Source organism: Hylobates moloch, unplaced genomic scaffold, assembly GCF_009828535.3.
Source record: "Hylobates moloch isolate HMO894 unplaced genomic scaffold, HMol_V3 SCAFFOLD_3, whole genome shotgun sequence".
Lineage (NCBI taxonomy): Eukaryota > Metazoa > Chordata > Mammalia > Primates > Hylobatidae > Hylobates > Hylobates moloch.
Genome location: NW_026652278.1, coordinates 174857643 through 174881681, shown reverse-complemented (window position 1 = coordinate 174881681; position 24039 = coordinate 174857643). Strand labels below are relative to the sequence as shown.

General features: G+C 41.8%; 1 protein-coding gene across 11 annotated transcripts in view; it reads left to right on the top strand.

Moving 5' to 3' along the window:
• The window catches only part of FAT1 (FAT atypical cadherin 1), a 138949-nt gene extending 116850 nt beyond the window's left edge, over positions 1-22099 (top strand). For 3 of the 11 annotated variants that reach the window (XM_058436999.1, XM_058436997.1, XM_058436998.1), the window contains 14 exons: positions 74-211; positions 2836-2979; positions 4175-4372; positions 4772-5573; positions 5720-5851; positions 7631-7788; positions 8698-9160; positions 11302-11455; positions 11620-11730; positions 12713-13344; positions 14058-14195; positions 17117-17176; positions 19481-19516; positions 20673-22099. In XM_058436999.1, the coding sequence (XP_058292982.1) occupies positions 74-211; positions 2836-2979; positions 4175-4372; positions 4772-5573; positions 5720-5851; positions 7631-7788; positions 8698-9160; positions 11302-11455; positions 11620-11730; positions 12713-13344; positions 14058-14195; positions 17117-17176; positions 19481-19516; positions 20673-21301 (3795 nt within the window). In that variant the 3' untranslated portion in view covers positions 21302-22099. Of the gene's footprint in view, positions 1-73; positions 212-2835; positions 2980-4174; positions 4373-4771; positions 5574-5719; positions 5852-7630; positions 7789-8697; positions 9161-11301; positions 11456-11619; positions 11731-12712; positions 13345-14057; positions 14196-14698; positions 14750-17116; positions 17185-19480; positions 19517-20672 lie in introns of those variants that run through there. The other 8 variants (XM_032149067.2, XM_032149064.2, XM_032149068.2 and 5 more) reach the window with 6 other exon arrangements.
• Positions 22100-24039: the final 1940 nt, after the last annotated feature.

The following is a 24039-nucleotide window of genomic DNA, read 5'->3' as shown; positions in this document are numbered from 1 at the left end:
TATCACAAATTTTGTGTAATAGGTTTAGGCCTCTTCTTAGCTGTCGCCTAAACAGGAGTGTGGTGTGTTCTAGGTTATGGCCGATGATGCTGATGGACCTTCCAGCAGCCACATCCACTACTCAATTATAGATGGCAACCAGGGAAGCTCGTTCACAATTGACCCCATCAGGGGAGAAGTCAAAGTGACCAAACTTCTCGACCGAGAAACGGTAAGTGAAAAAGGTTGATTGACATTGTTTACAGATCACCACATCAATAACTAGAAATGCCTTGTGCTCCTGTCTGCTGGGCGTAGTGTGAGCAGGACTGACCACCTCAAGAACTGACGGCAAGATGTAAACACCGGAAAAGCAATGACGCTATGAAGATCTCAATGTGAGAAATGTGTTCCATGCCAGGATGAAGTTTGGATAATAAAGCTTTGTATTCAGGAACGAATTACTGTTGGTTCCGGTGTTCTGAGACACTTCATAAAGCTAGAAGCTGGCTTTTAAATAAAAAGCAGAGGTTTGGAAAGTCATAGAGGTTGAGAGAAGGGAATTTCCAGTGAGGAATTGCATGGACACAGGCATGCGGATAGAAGCCAAGAAATATATTTAGGGGACTTTACCCAGTTATACTGGGGTAATCATATGAAGAAAATAGAGTGAGATAAAATAGGAAGGTATTTTACACACAGGTTATTGGCCATGTAGAAAACCAGGACCAGAGGTTTGGACCTGATGCCACAGGCACTAGGGTATGAGCATTTGTGAGCTGAGGAAGGTGGGTCACTCCTCTCTATCTGCAGATTCTGCATTCATGAAGTCAACCCACCATGGATCGAAAAGTATTCGAAAAGAAAAAATGCTGGGTGTGGTGGCCTCCTCCAATAGTCTCAGCTATGTGGGAGGCATAGGTGGGAGAATTCATTGAGCCCAGGAGTTGAAGACCAGCCTGGGCAACATAGTGAGACCCTGCCTCCAGAAAAAGAAAAACAATAAAAAATAACAATACAACAACAACAAAAATACAACCCCCACCCCCTGTATAACAACCATCTACATTGCACTGATATTGTATTAGGTACTATAATCTAGAGATGACTTGAAGTGTTTGGGAGGATGTGTATAGGTTATGTGCAAATACTACACTATTTTATATCAGGGACTTGAAGACCTGTGGATTTTGGTGTCTGTGAATGCCAAATGAAGAAACTATTTGCAAAGGAAAAATTAGAATCCACAAAGCTTAGATACGGCTCCATGTAGAAAGCATTGGTGTCAGAGGCAGCCTGATTTTTTGGTCTTGCTTTGACTGGGTAGTACCATTAAAGAAAAGTTATGAGGTATAAACGTGTAAGGGATGGGAGAGGCTAATGAATGTGTTTTTCGATATGCTGGTTTTTAAAGGGAAATAGCATATTCAGGCAGAATTACTCAGCCAGTATTTGGAGATTTTAGTCAGATTTAGAGACTGGAAAGCCCTAACTGTAGATATGGTACTTTCCCTTGGAGATGTTGATAGAAGTGACATGAGGGATTGAGATAAATATGAACAAATCAGGAGAGGCAGCAAGGCTGAACATCCACCCACCCACTTATCTAATATCCATCCACCCATTTATCCAGTCATTCACCCATCTATATAGTTATTCATTCACCCATTTATCCACCCACCTATCTAGCCAGTTACCCATCCACCCAACACTCATCTATCCATCCATCTGTGCAGACTCATGTCCAGGAAGGGAAGCTGAGCAGGAACTACCTCAGAAAGGTAGGCCTGTGAAGGAGAACCAAAAGAAGCCTTCGATTTGGGAATGAGAAGGACACTGGTGATGACAAAGAATGAGATTTCAGAAGAATAATGGGTATATCTAAGATTAAAGGAATTTGGGGGGAGATAGTGATGAGATGCCTCATTAAAGTCTCAATTCTTTAATTTCTCTTTTGATGTGTGAATGTTGAGAAGGGACTTTCTAAGGATTTGGGAAGCATGCTTAGGATCGCCCCCACTATGGAGCAGAATAAATTTAGTATCTTTGACAAAAGAACCCAGATCCTTTAATATATTTCTGTCCATTGTGAGATACCAAAGGAGCTAGCCTGTGGTATTTCCCAAAGTAATGTGCCAGCAGAATTCTTTTTCGTTGGACCATCTTGCAGGACTAACGTTCTGTAGAACATACTCTGGGATCTAGCCAGCTTTCCAGCTTCTCCCACAACTCATTCTAGAAGACAGAGCTTTAGAGGGAACTGCCCTGAAAAAGAAGCTATCTCACTTGACTTTCTTTCTTTTGTAGGAGGTCATGACGAGCTAATCCTGAGGGATTTAGACAGCTGAGTATAATCCGAGTGTGAAATTGAGGGGGAGGGTGATCTGGAGTGTCCTGAGGCGTTGGAAATGAGTCAGCACTGAGGTGTGGGAGGCAGCTCATGTCTGTCTACGTCCACTGAGAGCAAACTTGGGGCCCTAAGGAAGGCTGCTGCCCTTTTACCGAAGCAACAGCATTTGAGATATGTTAACTTTTTGTCCTAATCATTTGTATTACTTTTATGCCTTAATTTCTGTTAATAGAACTGCAAGATAAAACACTTTTACAAAATAAGTACATTTTTGAGAGGCATCAGAGAATCTAATCATTGTTGGTAATTCTTGCTGTTGGGAAATGTGTGTTACTTGCATGCACTCATTTGTAGGAGGTTAGGGCATCGCCCACAGGCAGGATGCAACAGGTAGTGGCAGCTCACTGGGACCTGCCCTTCAGGACTCTCAGGAGGACACTCCTCATTGGAGCTCTGTCTGTCGGCCTTGTGAAAATGAACGTGCATTCTGTCTTTTGCCTGAAAAGATTTCAGGTTACACGCTCACGGTTCAAGCTTCTGATAATGGCAGTCCACCCAGAGTCAACACGACGACTGTGAACATCGATGTGTCTGATGTCAATGACAACGCGCCCGTCTTCTCCAGGGGAAACTACAGTGTCATTATCCAGGTGGGCTTCGAGTGCCAAGGGGGTCCTGGGAGTCTTTGAAATGAGCTTTTCCATTGGCCTCTGTTGCTTTTCTTTCTTATCCAAAGGTTTCTTTTTAGCAAAATGGGAAATGTAGAATTCAGGAAGTCTCTATCAATATTAAAAGATGAGCATTTTAAAGATAAAGCCAAGCTTTTATCTCTTTTCTTTCCGTGCTTTGATTTTTGAGATGTTCTCACCGTTCTAGGATTCCTAAGAGTTTATTTCTTAATCAGACCTGCTGCTGCTGGTGCTTTTCCTCTGCCCTCTCCTCCCCCTCTTGACGTTCCTCTTCTCTCCTGCTCTTCTTCTATCCCCCAATCCTTCCTTCCCGCCCCATCTTCTACTCCACTTTCTTCACCTCACTCTTCTTTCCTCCCTACGCCTCCTCCCTCCGCCTCTTCTCCATTCCTCCTCCTCCTCTTCCTCCTCCCCACTCCTCCCTCCCACTCCTCCCCATTCCTCCCCCTCCCTCCCCCTCCCTCCACCTCTTTTCCTCCTCCTCCTCTTCCTCCTCGCCACTCCTCTCCCCACTCCTCCTCTTCCCTCCACATTCTTGTTGCCCAGGCTGGAGTGCAATGGCACGATCTCAGCTCACTGCAACCTCCACCTCCCGGCTTCAAACGATTCTCCTGCATCAGCCCCAAGTAGCTGAGATTACAGGCGCCCGCCACCACACCCGGCTAATTTTTGTATTTTTAATAGAGACGGGATTTCACCACGTTGGCCAGGCTGGTCTTGAACTCCTGACCTCAGGTGATCCACCCGCCTCAGCCTCACAAAGTGCTGGGATTACAGGCGTGAGCCACCGCGCCTGGCCTCATCTCTTCCTTTTCTGCTCCAGTCCTCCTCTTCTCCTGCACTCCTGCTCCTCTCTGCTCTTCCTCCTGTCCCCCACTCCTCCTCCTTTCTGCTTCCTTCCTCCTCCTCCTCACACATCCTTTCTTATCACGTTTCCTTCCTCAGCCTCCTTTTTCTTCCCTTTTTGCTACACCCCTTCTCCTTTCCCTCCTCACCACCACACTCCCGTCTCCACCTCTCTTCTCTTCCTTTCGGATAGAGCAGTAAGGCTTTGTTTTGTGTGTATTTTATATTATAGAAAACTCATGCATCCGTCCCATGTAGATTTGGCTGTGTTCCAGGATTTTTATTTAATTTTGTTTCTAATCTTGTGCAGGAAAATAAGCCAGTGGGCTTCAGCGTGCTGCAGCTGGTAGTAACAGATGAGGATTCTTCCCATAACGGTCCACCCTTCTTCTTTACTATTGTAACTGGAAATGATGAGAAGGCGTTTGAAGTTAACCAGCAAGGAGTCCTCCTGACTTCATCTGCCATCAAGAGGAAGGAGAAAGATCATTACTTACTGCAGGTGAAGGTATGAATGGCTTTCTTTATGGTTTGGTTGTGGATTCATCGAGAAGAGCTGCTTGGCGTGGTTACCCTCTTCTATTTGAACAGCTTACGTTTCATACAAAAACAAACATTCGTAGAATTGCTGTCTTTGTTTTTTGCCGTACCTTCCATTTTTATCCCGTTGTGTTTGAAGGAGCTCATTGCTTATTTTGTCATAGTCATTGACAGAGCTAGGTTTCAGTGTGAACTAGTGAAGTGCTATAAAGAAATTTGTCCTTTTCCTTGATACATTTCTTGTGTGGAGAAATAGGTATCTACCAGTTAGTAATTTTTTGGGAACTTGAGTAATACAAATGTTTTTATTAAAGAAGTTACGAACAGTGCCATAGACAAAGGTGGTTTTATTTTTCTTTTCTTGTAGGTGGCAGATAATGGAAAGCCTCAGTTATCATCTTTGACATACGTTGACATTAGGGTCATTGAGGAGAGCATCTATCCCCCTGCGATTTTGCCCCTAGAGATTTTCATCACCGCTTCTGGAGAAGAGTACTCAGGTGGCGTCATTGGGAAGATCCATGCCACAGACCAGGACGTGTATGATACTCTAACCTACAGTCTCGACCCTCAGATGGACAACCTGTTCTCTGTTTCCAGCACAGGGGGCAAGCTGATAGCACACAAAAAGCTAGACATAGGGCAGTACCTTCTCAACGTCAGCGTAACAGATGGGAAGTTCACGACGGTGGCCGACATCACAGTGCATATCAGACAAGTCACACAGGAGATGTTGAACCACACCATCGCTGTCCGCTTTGCCAACCTCACTCCGGAAGAATTTGTTGGCGACTACTGGCGCAACTTCCAGCGAGCTTTACGGAACATCCTGGGTGTGAGGAGGAACGACATACAGATTGTTAGTTTGCAGTCCTCTGAACCTCACCCCCATCTGGACGTCTTACTTTTTGTAGAGAAATCAGGTAGTGTTCAGATTTCAACAAAACAACTTCTGCACAAGATTAACTCTTCCGTGACTGACATTGAGGAAATCATTGGAGTTAGGATACTGAATGTATTCCAGAAACTCTGCGCAGGACTGGACTGCCCCTGGAGGTTCTGCGATGAAAAGGTGTCTGTGGATGAAAGTGTGATGTCAACACACAGCACAGCCAGACTGAGTTTTGTGACTCCCCGCCACCACAGGGCAGCGGTGTGTCTCTGCAAAGGTACTGCACATGAGTGTATGAAAGTCGGTGTCACAGATTGTTTCAGACGGCCTTTGAAGCCTTTGATGGCTATACATGAAAGGTGATGTTCTTGAAATGCCTGTTAATTATCTTTTCCCTTTCTCCCCTCTTGTCTTTGAATGAAGAGGGAAGATGCCCACCTGTCCACCGTGGCTGTGAAGATAATCCATGCCCTGAGGGATCCGAATGTGTGTCTGATCCCCGGGAGGAGAAACACACCTGTGTCTGTCCCGGCGGCAGGTTTGGTCAGTGCCCAGGTGAGAGCTGAATGGTTGGGTATACTTTTACTTTTAAAAATCAGTTTTATTGTTTCTTACCATTTTCTTCTTTATTGGAGTCTAAAAATATTGCAAAGTATGTTTATTGTAAGAAGACAGATGTGGAGATGAATGAAGAAGGACAGTAGTAAGTTTTGCTTCCTCTTATTACAGCACACCCCTTGATTCATAGTTGGTGTTCCTCCTCCTGTGTCTTCAATGATTATATAGACATATAGCTAACAACGCAGCGCCGTATGTAGCAGTTTAATTTTCCTAGAAACTCAAGAGTGATCGTATCTCACACAGTTCTCTCCCTCCTGCCTTTTCCCTCCACTTAGCAGTATGGTAAAGAGCGCCCTTCGTATCGTTCCAAGCCATCACCTATAAACCTGATTCTTTTTGATAGCTGGATAATATTTTCTAGCATGGCTGTACTTACTCAACATTGTTCTTATGTGTAAAGTTTCAAGTTCTGTATCTTTCAGATAAAGCAATCTTTATACATGCATCTTTACATACTGATGCGTTCATTTCTATACAGTGTGTAGATTATAAAACTAGAATTTGCTATCTCAAAGATCAATGACATTTTAAATTTTTTTGTCACTATATTAGTTTTCCAAAAAGTCGTATTAATTTTTATTTCTTCCAGTTATGTATGAAGGTTTCACTCTCCATTCTCTTGATATAACTGAACATTTTCAATTATAAAACGAGGCCGGGCGCGGTGGCTCACACTTGTAATCCCAGCACTTTGGGAGGCCGAGGCGGGCGGATCACGAGGTCAGGAGATCGAGACCACAGTGAAACCCCGTCTCTACTAAAAATACAGAAAATTAGCCGGGCGTGGTGGCAGGCGCCTGTAATCCCAGCTACTTGGAGAGGCTGAGGCAAGAGAATGGCGTGAACCTGGGAGGCGGAGCTTGCAGTGAGCCGAGATCGCGCCACTGCACTCCAGCCTGGGCGACAGAGCGAGACTCCGTCTCAAAAAAAAACAAAAAAAAAACAAAAAAAAACCAACAATTATAAAACGAATTCCCCACCATCTGTTTGATGGGTGTGAAATGATATCTAATTATCATAATTTGCATTTCTCTGGCTACTTTAAAAGTTTTCATCTCATTTGTTCTTTTCCTATCAGTATTGCCTCTGCTGTGGCCTACCCGTTCATGTTGTTTGATGGTCTGGGTTATTTGTTTCTTAGTACCGATGTGTAGAGTTATTTGTGTATTAGGAGTATTAACATTCACAATGTTGCAGTTACCTCTGACTTTATATCATTTATATTTATATTATCTTTTGATTTGTTAGGTACGCCTCTTGTCATTTTGAAATTCAATTGTTATTTAGTCAGTTCTACATAATGTTATGTAACAGTTGCCATCTCTGGAGTTTGATGACATTTGCATCTTCTTTGGGGAATGGGGATTGTTTTATTTTGCTTGAGAAGGTTTCTTAAATCACCTTGAGGCTATGTATAACTATTTTCTGAAATTTTCTCCTAATAATTTTATACTGAACATTTTTATATTTAATCTTTCATTACTTTAGAATTCATTTCTCTGTGATGCGGTCATCAAATTTATTCTTTCCAGAGAGCCAGTCATGCTGGGCTTTTCATTAAGCAAATAGACGTTTTCGCACAGAATTGGATATTAAAATGTTATCATCTTAAATAAAACCCTAAATCAGTCTCGAGGGGTGCAGGGGAGTCATACTTTTAAAAATATGCTTAAACTTGGTTCTGGTTTATTTTTTCCTCTTTGTGATTCACAGGGAGTTCATCTATGACACTGACTGGAAACAGCTATGTGAAATATCGTCTGACGGAAAATGAAAATAAATTAGAGATGAAACTGACCATGAGGCTCAGAACGTATTCCATGCATGCAGTTGTCATGTACGCTCGAGGAACTGACTATAGCATCTTGGAGGTATGTTTCTCCGCAGTGTTGCATCTCAGTGATGACTTTCAAACCATAAATTTCATTTTATATTCAGATTGTTAATTTGCACAGATAATAAAGTAAGTGAAATGGTTGAATTCCACATTTAAGTAGTTCATTGATGCCTATCCAAGTTTTAGACTTTGTGGGATGAAGAGCTCTTTTTGCTCTGCCGCGACATAGAAATTTAGGTCCATGTGACAGTCAGCATTCAAACTCTAGGTGATACTACATTTTAATAATGTTGGCTGGGTGTGGTGGCTTACGCCTGTAATCCCAGCACTTTGGGAGGCTGAGGCAGGTGGATCACTTGAGGTTAGGAGTTCGAGACCAGCCTGGCCAGCATGGTGAAACCTGCTCTCTACTATAAATACAAAAAATTAGCCAGACTTGGTGGCGGACGCCTGTAATTCCAGCTACTCAGGAGGCTGAGGCACAGGAATCACTTGAGCAGGGGAGGCAGAGGTTGCAGTGAGTTGAGATCACACCACTGCACTCCAGCCTGGGCGACAAGAGCAAAACTCTGTCTCCAAATAAAAACTGTTATAGTTTATAGAGACATCCTACATGTGTTTCAGGTGTTACGTATCTTGCCCACCTTTTTTAAAAACATTATTCAGTTTTGACTTTTGATATTACCTAATGCTTATGTGTTCAGTTAGTAGTTAATTACTCGCTTCCATGATGCTTTGTGGATGTGCATTATAACTTGATATTCCTAAAAGACGCATTTTAATGATTTGTACGGTGGACAGATGAATCTGTGCTCTGTAGTACTTAAATGCAAGGCCTAACTTCTGCCCTCACTCCCTAACCCCTCTCCTGTAGATTTGTGATCAGGCACTCTCATTGAAGGTTCTATGAGAGTAATGTGAATAGTCACTGTTTTTCTCCTAGATTCATCATGGAAGGCTGCAGTACAAGTTTGACTGTGGAAGTGGCCCTGGAATTGTCTCTGTTCAGAGCATTCAGGTCAATGATGGGCGGTGGCACGCAGTGTCCCTGGAAGTGAACGGAAACTATGCTCGTTTGGTTCTAGACCAAGTTCATACTGCGTCGGGCACAGCCCCAGGGACTCTGAAAACGCTGAACTTGGATAACTATGTGTTTTTCGGTGGCCACATCCGTCAGCAGGGAACAAGGCATGGAAGAAGTCCTCAAGTTGGTAATGGTTTCAGGGGTTGTATGGACTCCATTTATTTGAATGGGCAGGAGCTCCCTTTAAACAGCAAACCCAGAAGCTACGCACACATCGAAGAGTCGGTGGATGTGTCTCCAGGCTGCTTCCTGACAGCGGCGGAAGACTGCGCCAGCAACCCTTGCCAGAATGGAGGCGTTTGCAGCCCGTCACCTGCTGGAGGTAGGCTCCGTAATGTTGCCGTCTTTAAAATGGTGCACGTGTATACATTTCAGGGGAAGCTCCCCAGGTATTTTTATATTTTTTTCTCTCTTGATTCAGGTAATATTGTCAGACACTGCAGTCAGTGTTGGAATTGAGCAGCATCCCTCACACGGGAGCAGAGCTGGGTTTGGTGCTCTTCCGGTGCCCAGGCTGCAGGTGCCGCGGCTCCCACTGCTGAGCGCCTGCAGTGCCATCCCAGCGCCCGAGCAGGAGGCGCTCCAAGTGACTCAGAACTCTTCTTTAACTCCATAGTCATCGATCCAGGGGAATTTACAATTCGTACCGCTTAGCCCTTCTTTGTTCTTCGCATCACCTTTTCTCTAATGGCTCAGCGTAGAGGGCCTGCTAGATTCTTGCTGGCAGTAATAGTTGGGAATATGATTTTCCAGAAGGCCCTGAATCCCTCCTGAAGTACTGCCATATCTGTCTTGTCTTGAAGCCCTGGTGTAGTGGGGTACTCTGTGTCTTTTGCACCCTGGACTCCTGTTAGGCCCACTTACCAATAATAGGGTACAGTTAGGAAAATGACAGTTGTCATGCCAAATAGAGCTTGGTATAATGAACAGAGCAAAAATAATACTGTCATTAAGTGGGATTTCCAAAGCTTTGGTTTTATCTTGTTCTCTCAGGGAAGTGTATTTGCATTCTGTGTGCATAGAGTGGGCCAGGCCATCCCCACAGAAACACTCTGGTTTATACTGTGCTCGTATTAGTTACACGTCCAAACCAGGTTAGCAAGGAGGCTGTCCTCATTTTGTCACTTAGGGATGAGGCTGAGAGAGGTGCTTTCCTGACAGGCACTCCCATGGTCCCGAAGCAGGAGTAAAGGAGCATGGCAGCCGGGCCCTGGCTCCTAAGGCCCTGGCCCAGGGCACCACAGTTCTTCATCCTGAGAAAACCCCACAGCCACGCCAGCTTTGGAGGGGCGGGGAAGCACTGCTGCGGTGTGCCCCCAACGCAGGCAGTTAGAAGTGGCCTGCCACACTTCAACCCACGGCCACACCAGTTTTGGAGGGGCGGGGAAGCACTGTGGTGGTGTGCCCCCAAGGCAGGCACTTAGAAGTGACCTGCCACACTATAGCCCACGGCCACACCAGCTTTGGAGGGGCGGGGAAGCACTGCTGCAGTGTGCCCCTAAGGCAGGCAGTTAGAAGATCTGCCACACCACAACCCACGGCCACACCAGTTTTGGAGGGGCGGGGAAGCACTGTGCTGCAGTGTGCCCCCAAGGCAGGCACTTAGAAGTGGCCTGCCACACTTCAACCCACGGCCACACCAGCTTTGGAGGGGCGGGGAAGCACTGCTGCAGTGTGCCCCCAAGGCAGGCAGTTAGAAGATCTGCCACACCACCTGTCACAGACTTGACAAAGTGGAGTCGACATTCTTCGTACTGCTTTGAGCAGATGTGATGATCTCCTTTCTTCAATCTTTACATGTTTGAGAGGCTCAGGCAGGAGGATCGCTTGAGGCTAGGAGTGAGGCAGCCTGGGCAGTACAGGGAAACCCCATGTCTACAAAAACTTTAAAAATTAGCCAGGCGTGTGGCATGCCTCTAGTCCCAGCTACTCAGGAGGCTGAGGTGGGAGGATCCCTGAGCCCGGGAGTTTGAGAATGCAATGAGCTGAGATTGCACCACTGCACTCCAGCCTGGGTGGCAGAGCGAGACCTGTCTCAAAAAATAAAAATATTGAAAGGTAATTTATAGTCTTCAAAGTGCTTTTCACATTCATTATTTTCTCATTTAATCCTTAAATGCTTGTGAATTGCAAATAAATTGAGATGTTAAGTGGTGCTATGTACATGGTCACTCAAGTAAAGAACTGTATTTTCCTCCTCTATATGTGTGACCTAATGATGTTGATGCAAATTATGATGAACTAAAGCTAACTGAGTTCTCTCTTCAATTCTGGATGTTCTGGTTATACCAGCAGTGGAAGGCTTGTTGATGTAGCCAACTTTTTTCCCAGAGAGAGTGAGAATTTTACAAGCTTTTACAGACCTCAGAGAACTAAGTCTTAAAGCTAAAAAGCAATATAATTAAGACCAGGTTTTGGAGTCACTGAGTGATAGGACTTTTTTGTTCCTTTTTGCCAATTTAGGTTATTACTGCAAATGCAGTGCCTTATACATAGGGACCCACTGTGAGATAAGCGTGAATCCGTGTTCCTCCAACCCATGCCTCTATGGGGGCACGTGCGTTGTCGACAACGGAGGCTTTGTTTGCCAGTGTAGAGGATTATATACTGGTCAGAGGTATGTGTATTTTTCTTAACTTTCATAATTAATCGTAGTATAAAATTCTTCTTAAACATGCAATGGTGCATGTAAAAAGTCTCCACGTTAATTTGCTAATGTTCTGTTTTGCTGTATTTATTTGCAACAGGGTCGTGAGGTTTATGTTTCTCCTTAATCCTTAGGTGTCAGCTTAGTCCGTACTGCAGAGATGAACCGTGTAAGAATGGCGGAACATGCTTTGACAGTTTGGATGGCGCCGTTTGTCAGTGTGATTCAGGCTTTAGGGGAGAAAGGTACATGGTTTCTTTCAAAATTTAGATTCATACCTTTTCTTTTTTTTTTTTTTTGCTTAAATTTTTACTTTATTTATGAAGACCTTGACTTTATTGGTTTAATTTTTGATGTATTTTGTTATAACATTTTTTAAGTTTGTAAATTCACAATTCATACATAGTTTTCTTTGCCTTTATACATTTTTTTTGTTTCTATTCTCTAACAAGTTACACCTCGGAAATATATATATATATATATATATATTTATATACACATACATACACATATATAATTGAATATATATAATTGAAAATGTATTTGTATAATATATATAATGGAATATCTATAATTGAAAATGTATTTGTATAATTTTTATCATTTCTAAAATGTAGATTTTTGTTTACTTTTTTATTTTATTGTTATTATACTTTAAGTTTTAGGGTATATGTGCACAATGTGCAGGTTTGTTACATATGTATACGTGTGCCATGTTGGTGTGCTGCACCCATTAACTAGATTCATACCTTTTCATAGTGTCATATTGACTGGCAGATGCAACAGACGTTCAGTGATTTTAACTACATTATGTCAGATTTTGATAATCCTCATATTGGCCCCTTATATAATTTATAATCTTTTCACTCTTTAAAATGAAATATCAAGCAGATGAATATAATATATATAATACTTGAAAAAAACTAATGTTTAGCCAATGGGGTTGACGTAGTAGTCTGTTGGATCCTAGGAAAATGGCCATTAGTGGTGGCTTGATGTGTTTCCTTCCCAAATATACATCGAAAGCATGCGATCACATGATTGCTTTCTCCACAGAAGGTCTTTTCTCAGGGTTGTCGACGTTACATTTTTTAGTTGTTTTGGGTCTGGGTTTGATCTTCACATAGATCATCAAGGAGGGATTAGTCTTCAGTCTATAAGGATTGAGCCTGACGTACGCTGGCAGATGCTACACAGGTCTCTCCTCATTCCTGACTTTCTTGGCAGGTGTCAGAGTGATGTTGATGAGTGCACTGGAAACCCCTGCCTGCACGGGGCCCTCTGTGAGAACACACACGGCTCCTATCACTGCAACTGCAGCCACGAGTACAGGGGACGTCACTGCGAGGATGCTGCACCCAACCAATACGTGTCCACGCCATGGAACATTGGGTTGGCAGAAGGAATCGGAATCGTTGTGTTTATTGCAGGGATATTTTTACTGGTGGTGGTGTTTGTTCTCTGCCGTAAGATGATTAGTCGGAAAAAGAAGCATCAGGCCGAACCTGAAGACAAGCACCTGGGACCCGCTACGGCTTTCTTGCAAAGACCATATTTTGATTCCAAGCTAAATAAGAACATTTACTCAGACATACCACCCCAGGTGCCTGTGCGGCCCATTTCCTACACGCCAAGCATTCCAAGTGACTCGAGAAACAATCTGGACCGAAATTCCTTCGAAGGATCTGCTATCCCAGAGCATCCCGAATTCAGCACTTTTAACCCCGAGTCTGTGCACGGGCACCGGAAAGCGGTGGCGGTCTGCAGCGTGGCGCCAAACCTGCCTCCCCCACCCCCTTCAAACTCCCCTTCTGACAGCGACTCCATCCAGAAGCCTAGCTGGGACTTTGACTATGACAGTAAGAGCCATTTTTCATCTCACTAAAATGTCACTTGAGATAAACAGTGAGGTCACAAGTTCTGTCCAGTCAAAATGTGTGTACGCTTCATTAGCGACAAGTATGCTTAGACTGAAATCCGTATGATGATTTGAAACTTTTTTGGATGTCCTGATTGCTGGGTTAGCATTGTGGCTTTGATGTTATTTTAATTAAGAAATTGAATCTAGTAATGTTTAGTTAATATTCTGGAGAGATCATTTCATTTTATAATTGATAAAGGTTCTCATCTATAATTTTTTGAGTTTATTAATATGTCAGAAAAATAATCAGGAGCGTTTTCATGCTAGGATTTTTAAAAATATGACCTGGAGAAGTGGAAATATTTATATTAGTGAGCTAACATATATTTGATGCTTTTTTTTTTTAAAGCTACACATATTATTTTAAAACAAAATTTTAGCAGCCTTTACTGTCTAGTGATACCCACAGGCATGCTTATGGGTGATTTCTACTCTGTGAATAATCTCTGAGATGATGTGTAGGTCTTTCTGTGCAGGGTGTTTTTTATTTGTTCGTTTGAGTTTGTAAGGTGTTTCTGTTTTTCTTTCAGTCGTTCATTTATTCAGTAAATCTCAGGCCATCGTTGGGTAATGCGTGGTGTGTCTCAGGATTCAGCGGTGAACAAAACCGTCTTGACCCATATACTTACTGTTTATCATCCTTCCTTTTAGCGAAAGTGGTGGATCTCGATCCCTGTCTTTCCAAGAAGCCTCTAGAGGAAAAGGCTTCCCAGCCGTACAGTGCCCGGGAAAGCCTGTCTGAAGTGCAGTCCCTGAGTTCCTTCCAGTCCGAATCGTGCGATGACAATGGTGAGGCAGCGGTGTGCTGCAACACTGCGATTTGCTTGCTTGTTGTGTTATTGTGTTATCTCACAATGTAGACGCACTAGCTACCCTTAAAAGCCTCACCATATTTTCATTTTTCTTGGACCACTTTTAAACAATACCATACGTACTTGCATGAGTGTCTGCTGGGGAAAATAGCTAAACTGTTCTTAATGGATAGGTGTTTGAACTGGTCAGTAATAGAGAAGAACATATTCATTGAAGGATCTGATTGACTAGTCTTGTATTGGCTTTTTTTTCACAACAGTAAATATCACCCCAGTTTTGTGGGTTTGTCAGAAATCCTCCTCACAACTTTCTTAACCACACAGCACGCACACAAACACGCACACACTCTCTCTCTCTCTCACACACACACACACCCCCTCTAAGAAGAGATGTGATAGTCTGAAATGTTCGATTTCAGTAGCACCTTTGGTATTACAAGGTTTTATTTGTCTCCTCCCCCAACCCCACTGCGGCCCCAGCTCCCATTTGGATCAGAGCGTACTGCCAGAGCACAGTTTAAGAGATTGCTAGTAAGTTTAATTCTATTTCTAATGAAGAAAGTTTGATGGTGGGATCTTTGCCACCAGTTATGTTGATCTGGTTTCCCTATAGGGTAAATCGCATTGATAACTAGCTTTGCCATATTAACGCATACCAGTAGAGAAAATTGTCAATATTCAGTAACACAGTGTAGTTTTTAGTGGAAATTTTTGAATCTCAGAATTAGTAAGTTTAATGATAATTTTTTTATTGTATAAACATGTAATGTTTATTATTAAACATATATTAATATGTTATACATTATTAATATGTTAACATATTAATATGTTATATGTTTCAAATATTATATTGGTGTAAAAAGGTAACCCCACTAATAATTATTCAATCCAGAGTAATATAGTCCATAATATATCATATAGTCCATAAATCCGTATAGTCATCATCTATTGCAGTCATTTTTCAAGCTAAAGATAGCTATAAGTATGTGCTGTCATTTCTGATTTCAAGTATGTGTGTGTGTATATATATATATATATGGTATCAAAATATACCTGTGTTTATTAGGAATAGAGTATATGGACATAGCTTTCCTCGTTAAACCAACAAGATAGAATTATGTCTTTTATCCATTTTAATTCTAAGAAGTTCCTTTTTCCAGTTTTATGTAATAATGTATATCTTGGCCCCTAAATGCTCTTTATAAATACATTTCAGAATTTTATCAGCATTTTCTTTCTAGTTCTTGTTGTTGAAACATCAGTCTTCTTAATAATAGTCCCAAGTGGCCGGGTGCGGTCACTCACGTCTGTAATCCCAGCACTTTGGGAGGCCGAGGCAGGCAGATCACGAGGACAGGAGATCAAGACCATCCTGGCAGTGAAACCCCGTCTCTACTACTAAAAATATAAAAACAATTAGCCAGGTGTGGTGGTGGGCACCTGTACTCCCAGCTACTGGGGAGGCTGAGGCAGGAGAATGGCGTGAGCCTGGGAGTCGTAGCTTGCAGTGAGCTGAGATCACGCCACTGCACTCCAGCCTGGGCGACAGAGCGAGACTCCGTCTCAAAAAAAAAAAAAAAATATTCCCAAGTGCTTTTAATAAGTTATGGTCAAATTACTTATGAAAACTAGCTTCCAGATAATGCAGTGCAGAGAAAAAACATATATACAGGAGTGTTTTTATTTTACTCATTACCGTAATGTAATTATCAGTTGTAAACTGAAAGTCTGCTGAGAGTCTGTTCCTGCATCGTATTCCCAGTTTTCCAGGGCCATTGTTACAGATTACCACAAACTCTGTGGCCTAAAACAATGTAGACTTGTGTTGCTGTCATTCTGTAGCTTAGAAGCCCAACCCCTGTGTCTCACAGGGCTAAAATCACACGATCAGTAGGGCTGCATTCCCTTCTGCAACTCGAGGGAAGAACCTGTTTTCCTTCCTCTCCTGGTTTTTAGAGGCTGCCCACATTCTTTGGCTCTTGGTTTCTTCCATCTCTCAGAGACAGCAACACAGCTTTTCACTGACCACCCTTCTGTCAGCAGAGCTCCCCCCCAGCCGTAACTGGGAAAGCCTCTGTGCGGAAAAATCACCCTTATGATTACATCGGGCCCGCCTAGATAATCCAGGGAAATCCCTCATCTCAGTTTCCTTATGTGAACCACATCAACAAAGTCCCTTTTGCCGTGTATAGTGACATATTCACAGGCTCCTGGGATTAGGACGTGGACTGTTTGAGGGCCGGCCTTCTGCCCACCACATGTGTACATATTTGCCTTGGCATAGCTGTTTTAAAACAATCTGATACACAAATGAAAAGGGAATTTACACAGGAAACGGACGGGCAGAGTCTCCTCCTCTACTGGTACATTAGCTCACCAGCGATTAGTCCATCTGCAAACAGACAGATTTGCAGGGAAAACAATCAGAACAGGGACAAAAACATTCTTGTTTTAGATTGTATATGTTTCTCCTTCAATTTCTTTTTTTGGGGGACAATGTGTGAGTGATTGAGCAGCCAGAAGAGTGGCGAACCACAGATTGTAGCCTTGGAATGTCGAGTCTTGCCTGTAAGATGTTAAAATAAGAATCGTTTTGGCCTGGCATGATCCATAGTTGTAACTGTGAAAAAATTTAAAGCTAAATTTTTTTTAAATTCCAATAAAATATGTTTACTTTATTCTTTTGATTAATAATAACAAATATATAGCTCGATTAGAAAAGTCTCTGAGACACACAACTAACAGTGAGGAGACCATGCATCATTATGTGGTTGTATTAAAGCACTCATCGGTTTGAATTTGAGGTAGAAATGGTATAATACAAAACTTTATTTCATGCACTGTTTTCTGACTAACTGAAGATGTTCCTAATTGACTGCTTTTGTACCTTTTTGCAAGCTTCCATAGTGACCGTAATGCACCTTGTCAACGCTGTGGTTGACACGGTGAGCACAGAAGGTACAGTTGTAAGTGCTCGTGCTTGTGTCTCTGTCTCGCAGCAGCTGTGTCGTAGAGCACGGCCGCATTGCCTATTGCAATGGTAGGAAAAAAGTTTGTGTTTTTGTGGGGGTTGAGTCCTTTTATTTTATGCAGGTGTGTATATATGTAATATGGGTGTTTTGCAAAAAATATTTCGATGTATGTTATGTCTTTGTTCCTTTTTACCATTCATATTGATTTACACAGACATCAGAAGTAACCATAAGATCTTGAGAGCTTATCTATAGGTGGTGCAATATAAAAAAAGTTCAGAAGTAATTTTACCTAAAATTTTTTTGAAACAAAAATTCTTCTTCAAATGTAGAGGAATAAGACTTGAATAACATAAAGCTTTCATAATTAACCTGTAACTGACTCTTCACTTTTGGTTTTTCCCTGAGTATGATCAAAGAAAAGGGTGTAGAGCATGGTAAAAGAATATTTTCATATTTGGTTTAGTGAAAATTATTTAATGTGAAGCTTTATCTGCTCAGAGTTGTAAGAAAGGACATTGAACACCTTCCCCAAATTATTTTAAATTAAAATAGCCCTTTATTAGTGCACTGAAATTCATCACATGGGGAAGGCACAGGCTCATACTTTTCAAACTGTAATGTGAATCAGATCATCTGGATGGCTGTTAAAAGCCCAATTGCTGGTTCCCAGCACCAGCATTTCTGATCCAACAGGTCTGGGTTGGGACTTGAGAATTTGCAATTTTCACCAGTTCGCAGGTAGCTCTGATGGTACCGGTCTAGAGATCCCACTTGAGAACTGCTTACGGAGGCCATCGAGTACACAGACGTCATCATGGAGCTCGGGGGACCCGCTATGCTAGGACATGACGCTGTCAGCGTTCAGGAGGAGGGAGGATAGCTCTGGGCCCCATTTGCTATCAGGCAGAAGAGGCTTAGATACTCCAGTGTTCATCGTTACAGTTACTGATGACGCCTACGCTTCTTTTCCTAAGAAGTACCATGTTTTCACTTGGCGAATCAAAAACTTATCTGTATTTTGTCTAGTGAAGTTTTAGTGTTAAACTGATGACCTTCAGCATTTTAAATATTACTGAAGTTTATAGGAGCAGAATTTCAACAGTTCCTTCATTGCAGTCTCCTTCATCGAAAAATATTTTTTGGCATATCCAAGAAGTGCACATTGAATTTAAAGTTGAAAGCTATTACTAGTGCCTCAGTAACAAAAGTTGATCTTTTTTTGTTTAAAGGAATTGCTACTTTTGTCACTAGACTTAAAAATGATTCTGTAGATACATGTTACCTAAATGCTGGCGTATTCATTTTTTAGAAACACCAGTCTTTTAAAATTATTGAAATTTCTAGAAGTGAACTATCAATCAAATATTTGTCCCAAATTATAACACTGTTGAATGCATAGAAAGCCTTGTTTAAAAAATCACTGATGTGACCGTTTTTCTACTGTGATGTCTACTTTCACAGTTATTGGTAGTTTCTAACAGTGCTTAACCTGCGTTATCCTGTTTAATCCTCCTAACAACTCGAAGGGATTTTCACCCCATTTCAAAGAGAGAACCTGAAGGTTAGCCAGGGCCAGGGCAGGCGTCTCATGGCCCTAACTGATAGTGGGATTTACGTGCATTTGGTTACACATCCTGCTAGGCTTCTGTGTATAAATGCGGGGCCCTGGCAGGGCAAGTGTAATTACAGACACGGGGGTAAGTGTAGCCGTGGTCTCTTTAGGGAATGGCTCACAGTGTAAATATTTAATCATATTCAGAATACATATAGTTTGGAGAGATCTTCAGCTTATAGATCTGTCTTTAAGTATCTTAAGTTTGCCTGTGAATTCCTCTGAATTCAATGTCCTTTGAAGTTGCAATGTGCTATAAAGTGTGTGCATTATGTAGCTGTAGATGTGTTTGGACTATCACCTGTGTAATCTGATCAGCTTATATTTTATTAGAGCCTGTTTGTTTTATTTTAATTATTCCTAAGAAAATTCTGTGTTTTCAGGCTGTGATTGTCAGAAACAAGGAAAAGAAAGTAATATTTGAGTTTTCTGGCCAGATCTCTGGTTCATCATTCCATGGTCTTTTTCCTGCACTTCCATATTCCATTTTATTTGTGGTACATACATTTCTCAGCCATTTGGAATTGTTGTAGATACTGGCGTAAGGACATGCTGTATGGCTGATTGGGCCTTTATAAGCAGTTTTCATTGTTCTGTGTACTTACCTTTATTGCCTTTTCAGCCGTCTGTTTTAATTACAAATGTTTTCTTTTTTTCCTACTCTGCCACCAAAAGAATCTTTGGCTGCTCCTGACCTCAGCAAACCAAGAGGTGACTTACGCATGCCAGTTATTCATTGATATTCACTAAAAACAATGGGTCAAGCCTTGCCCCAGTGCCGACTGACTACACTGGGTCGCCCGGTGTTTGCAGCAGTAACTAAGTACACGGCTGCATGTGTGTGCGCATTGCATTCGAAGCACAGATTGCCTAACCTTCTCCCGCCTCTACAAGGATTTTTTAAATCCTAAGGAGGAAAAAAAAAAAAACTATTCCAAAATTGGAAGTTTTTTTTTTTTAAATAGTGATGCTTTGTATAGTCTAAAAGGATCATAGTCCTTTTGGAAGTAACACAGATTGATTGTTACAGTGTATCAGAGGCTGTGTTATAATCTTGCAACGCTTGTTCAATTGTATTTTGCTTGAATTGGGGGCATGCTTTGATACATACCTATATTAAGTTAATTTGTTGTCTGAGGGCTAATGAAAAATAGTAATTTTAATATTAAACTTGCTACATTATTATGAAGGAAGCTTATTTTCTAAACTTTAGCATGTTAAAGGTTACTTTTATTACTTTAAAAAGTTGCATTGGCTGGGCCTGATGGCTCACGCCTGTAATCCCAGCACTTTGGGAAGCTGAGTTGGCAAGATTGCTTGTGGCCAGGAGTTTAAGACCAGCCTGGGCAACATAGTGAGACCTTGTCTCTACAAAAAATAGAAATGAGGTTTTTTTTAAGTTGCATTAATCAGTATTTTTTTAATGAGAAGTAGTGCAGATCAAGTGACACTGGGTATTTTGCTAATGTCCTAAGACTGGTTCAATACTTTTCTTCCTATAGAGCAATGGGTTCTACATTACAGAAGAAAAGTTAAAAGGATGGTTAGAATCATTTGTAGAAAAATGTATAGAATTTAGATGCTAGCATCCATTTCTCTTAGGACTCCTTTCGTCTCCTTGAATGTTAGTTGTGTACATAAAACCGTGAGTCCACATTTTAGAAATAGAGCCTAGTTCATAGGGGTCTTTAAACTGGAGTGGGTTGAGGGATGTCTTCAGAGCAAAGACGAGGAATTTCCAGTGGTGAACTTTGAATGAAGGCATAAATGCAGTTGCATCTTTGTGTCTTTGATACACTGAGCTCTCTTTCCATGGCACAAAAGCTTGGGAGAAGACACACTGACATCTCATTTCTTTCCCACCAAGGGTATCACTGGGATACATCAGACTGGATGCCAAGCGTTCCTCTGCCGGACATACAAGAGTTCCCCAACTATGAGGTGATTGATGAGCAGACACCCCTGTACTCAGCAGATCCAAACGCCATCGATACGGATTATTACCCTGGAGGGTATGACATCGAAAGTGATTTTCCTCCACCCCCGGAAGACTTCCCCGCAGCCGATGAGCTACCACCGTTACCGCCCGAATTCAGTGATCAGTTTGAATCCATCCACCCTCCTAGAGACATGCCTGCCGCGGGTAGCTTGGGTTCTTCATCAAGAAACCGGCAGAGGTTCAACTTGAATCAGTATTTGCCCAATTTTTATCCCCTCGATATGTCTGAACCTCAAACAAAAGGCACTGGTGAGAATCGTACTTGTAGAGAATCCCATGCCCCTTACCCGCCAGGGTATCAAAGACACTTCGAGGCGCCCGCTGTCGAGAGCATGCCCATGTCAGTGTACGCCTCCACGGCCTCCTGCTCCGACGTGTCGGCCTGCTGCGAAGTGGAGTCCGAGGTCATGATGAGTGACTATGAGAGCGGGGACGACGGCCACTTCGAAGAGGTGACGATCCCGCCCCTGGATTCCCAGCAGCACACGGAAGTCTGACTCTCAGCTCCCCCCAAAGTGCCTGACTTTAGTGAACCTAGAGATGATACGAGTGATCCGCATTGTTCTTTGCAGCAGTGCTTCTAAGCTTTTTTTGGTGAGCCGAATGGGCATGGCAGCGCTGGATCCTGCACCTCTGGACATGCTAGCCATTTGCAGTGTCCCAACTACTGTCATCGTGAGGTTTTCATCGGCTGTGCTGTATCCCAACATCTTTTGGGATTTACATCTGTCTGTGTTAAAATAATCAAACGAAAAACCAGTCCTGTGTTGTCAGCATGATTCCTATATTTATATAGATTTGATTATTTTAATTTTCCTGTCTCTTTTTTTTGTAAATTTTATGTACAGATTTGATTTTTCATAGTTTTAACTAGATTTCCAAGATATTTTGTGCATTTGTTTCAACTGAATTTTGGTGGTGTTAGTGCCATTATCTAGCACCCTGATTTTTTTTTTTTTACTATAACCAGGGTTTCACTCTGTCTTTTTCCACTGAAGTATGACATTTTGTTAGAATATTTCAGTGTAGTCATTCATTTCTAGCTGTACATAGGATGAGGGAGAGATGTGATACATGAACATGTCTTACATGGGTTGCTGTATTTAGAATTATAAACATTTTTCATTATTGGAAAGTGTAACGGGGACCTTCTGCATACCTGTTTAGAACCAAAACCACCATGACACAGTTTTTATAGTGTCTGTATATTTGTGATGCAATGGTCTCGTAAAGGTTTTTAATGAAAACTACCATTAGCCAGTCTTTCTTACTGACAATAAATTATTAATAAAATACTTGAGCTTTACTGCCTCTTTTTCCTTCCCATTGATACTCCTGTTCAGGATTCGGTGGCTGAATTGAGATAGAAGAATGGATGAATGGAAGGGTGGATATTGATGTATTTGCTTTTAGTGGTCAAGGCGTAAATGCGAAAATCCTCTCTACCCTGACCAAAAGCCGGGCTGTCCGTGCAGAGCTAGCCACCAGGTGGCAGTATGTAGCTGCTTGATACGGCTCAAAACTATAGCCACAAAAGTAAAAAGCATAACTTTTTAATATTTTTCAACAAAACCAAGAAAATTTTATACATTGTTAATTAGTATGAATTTATTGGTTGTAATTTTAATGCTTACATGTTTTTCACCTTTGTCAATGTTTTGTATCAAAAACAGTCTCTATGAAGCATTATACCTTTCTGTAGTCAACTTACACAGTACTGTATGATTTAATGTGAGATCCAGAAGCTGTTTTTTATACAGTCAAAATCCATCCCTACTTCCAACACATTTATTGAGTACTTACTATGTGCCACTATGATATGAATGACAAAGAATTAAGCTTTCTTAGAACTTGGGAGAAACATGTTTTCCCTTTAAGTAAATGCCTTTATTTTCATCAAATAATATAAATACATAGTTTAAAAACATCAAAGAGAGCTAAAATATATATAATAAAACAGCAGTCCCATGCAACCTGCTGTACCCAGGTACAACTCCTTAAGCTGTTTTTCTCATTCTTCCTTTCATATTTTCAAATGTGTATATTATTCTTTCCTGAGTCACTAAATTTAGAAATTGCCTATTGACTCCCTACGGTGTTGGAGGAAGACCATGTAACCTAATAGGCCTCCACTGAACTTGTTTTCCTACCATTAGTTATAACGTAATTTTTGGATTAATCCATATAGAGTGTTTCCATTACTTTGATTATGTAAGTATTCACTGCTATGCCAAGCAGTATATGATGTTTATTTTCACTTACTTAGCAACTTTCTTTTTTTTAACAATTGTCTTTTTATTTTACTCATTTTTTAAACTTGTGACTATTCGTGTATTCAGAAAACATTTTCCCTCAATAATAACTATATTATTTTGCCTGCACAGACAAAAATCCTCTGCCGTCTTGGAGTTTACATTTGGTGGGGACAGGTGGTAGGAGATGATCAGGAGATACGTGGTAGTGTTTAGAGTAGTGAGTGCTGAGGAGAGAGACTGATTGAGGAAGGAATGTGTGAGATTGTGATGGGAAGGGACGTTCTGAGAAGACGGCAGGCCTCAGTGGCAAGCGGCATTTGAGTCCAACCCTGAAGTTGATGAGGAAGAATACCACGTGGTTTCTCTGGGGACTGTTCCAGGCAGACAGATTAGCTGCTACTGTAAAGGGAGGAGTGTGAGAACGCCCAAGGAAAACACAAGTGCAGCTTCTCATGTACATGGTCACAGCAGGAAGTCTGTCCGTGCCTTTTTTTCCCTTGGACATTCTCCTCAGGGAGCCCCTCAGCTTGGTGGCCCAGACTCCATTTTTTGTTCTCTTCGGCATCTATAGTTGTTGTTCCAGAATATTCTCCTTACCATGGACTCCATAATTTTCTCTTGGCCTAACTCTTGTTTTATATCCTGGTACTGTCTGAGAAAGAGTTGCATGGGAAGTAATTTTTTGTGACTTTCTGAAAGTGTCTTTATTCTACTCTTGATAGATTGGGTGTAGATTTCTGGTTTGGAGGTAAATTACTTTCAGAATCTTGAAGTCACGGAACCCACCGTCTTCCAGCTTCAAATGTTGACATTGAAAAGTCCGGTGTCATTCCTAGCCCCAGTTGACTATTCGTGGCCTGATATTACTCTCACAAATCTTCAGGGATATTCCTCTGGGGACATGCTGCTTCTCTACAAAATTGTGAGATTTCCTGCTGATGTCTGGCGTGGGCCTTTTCCAGGGATTGCTACTCAGTGTT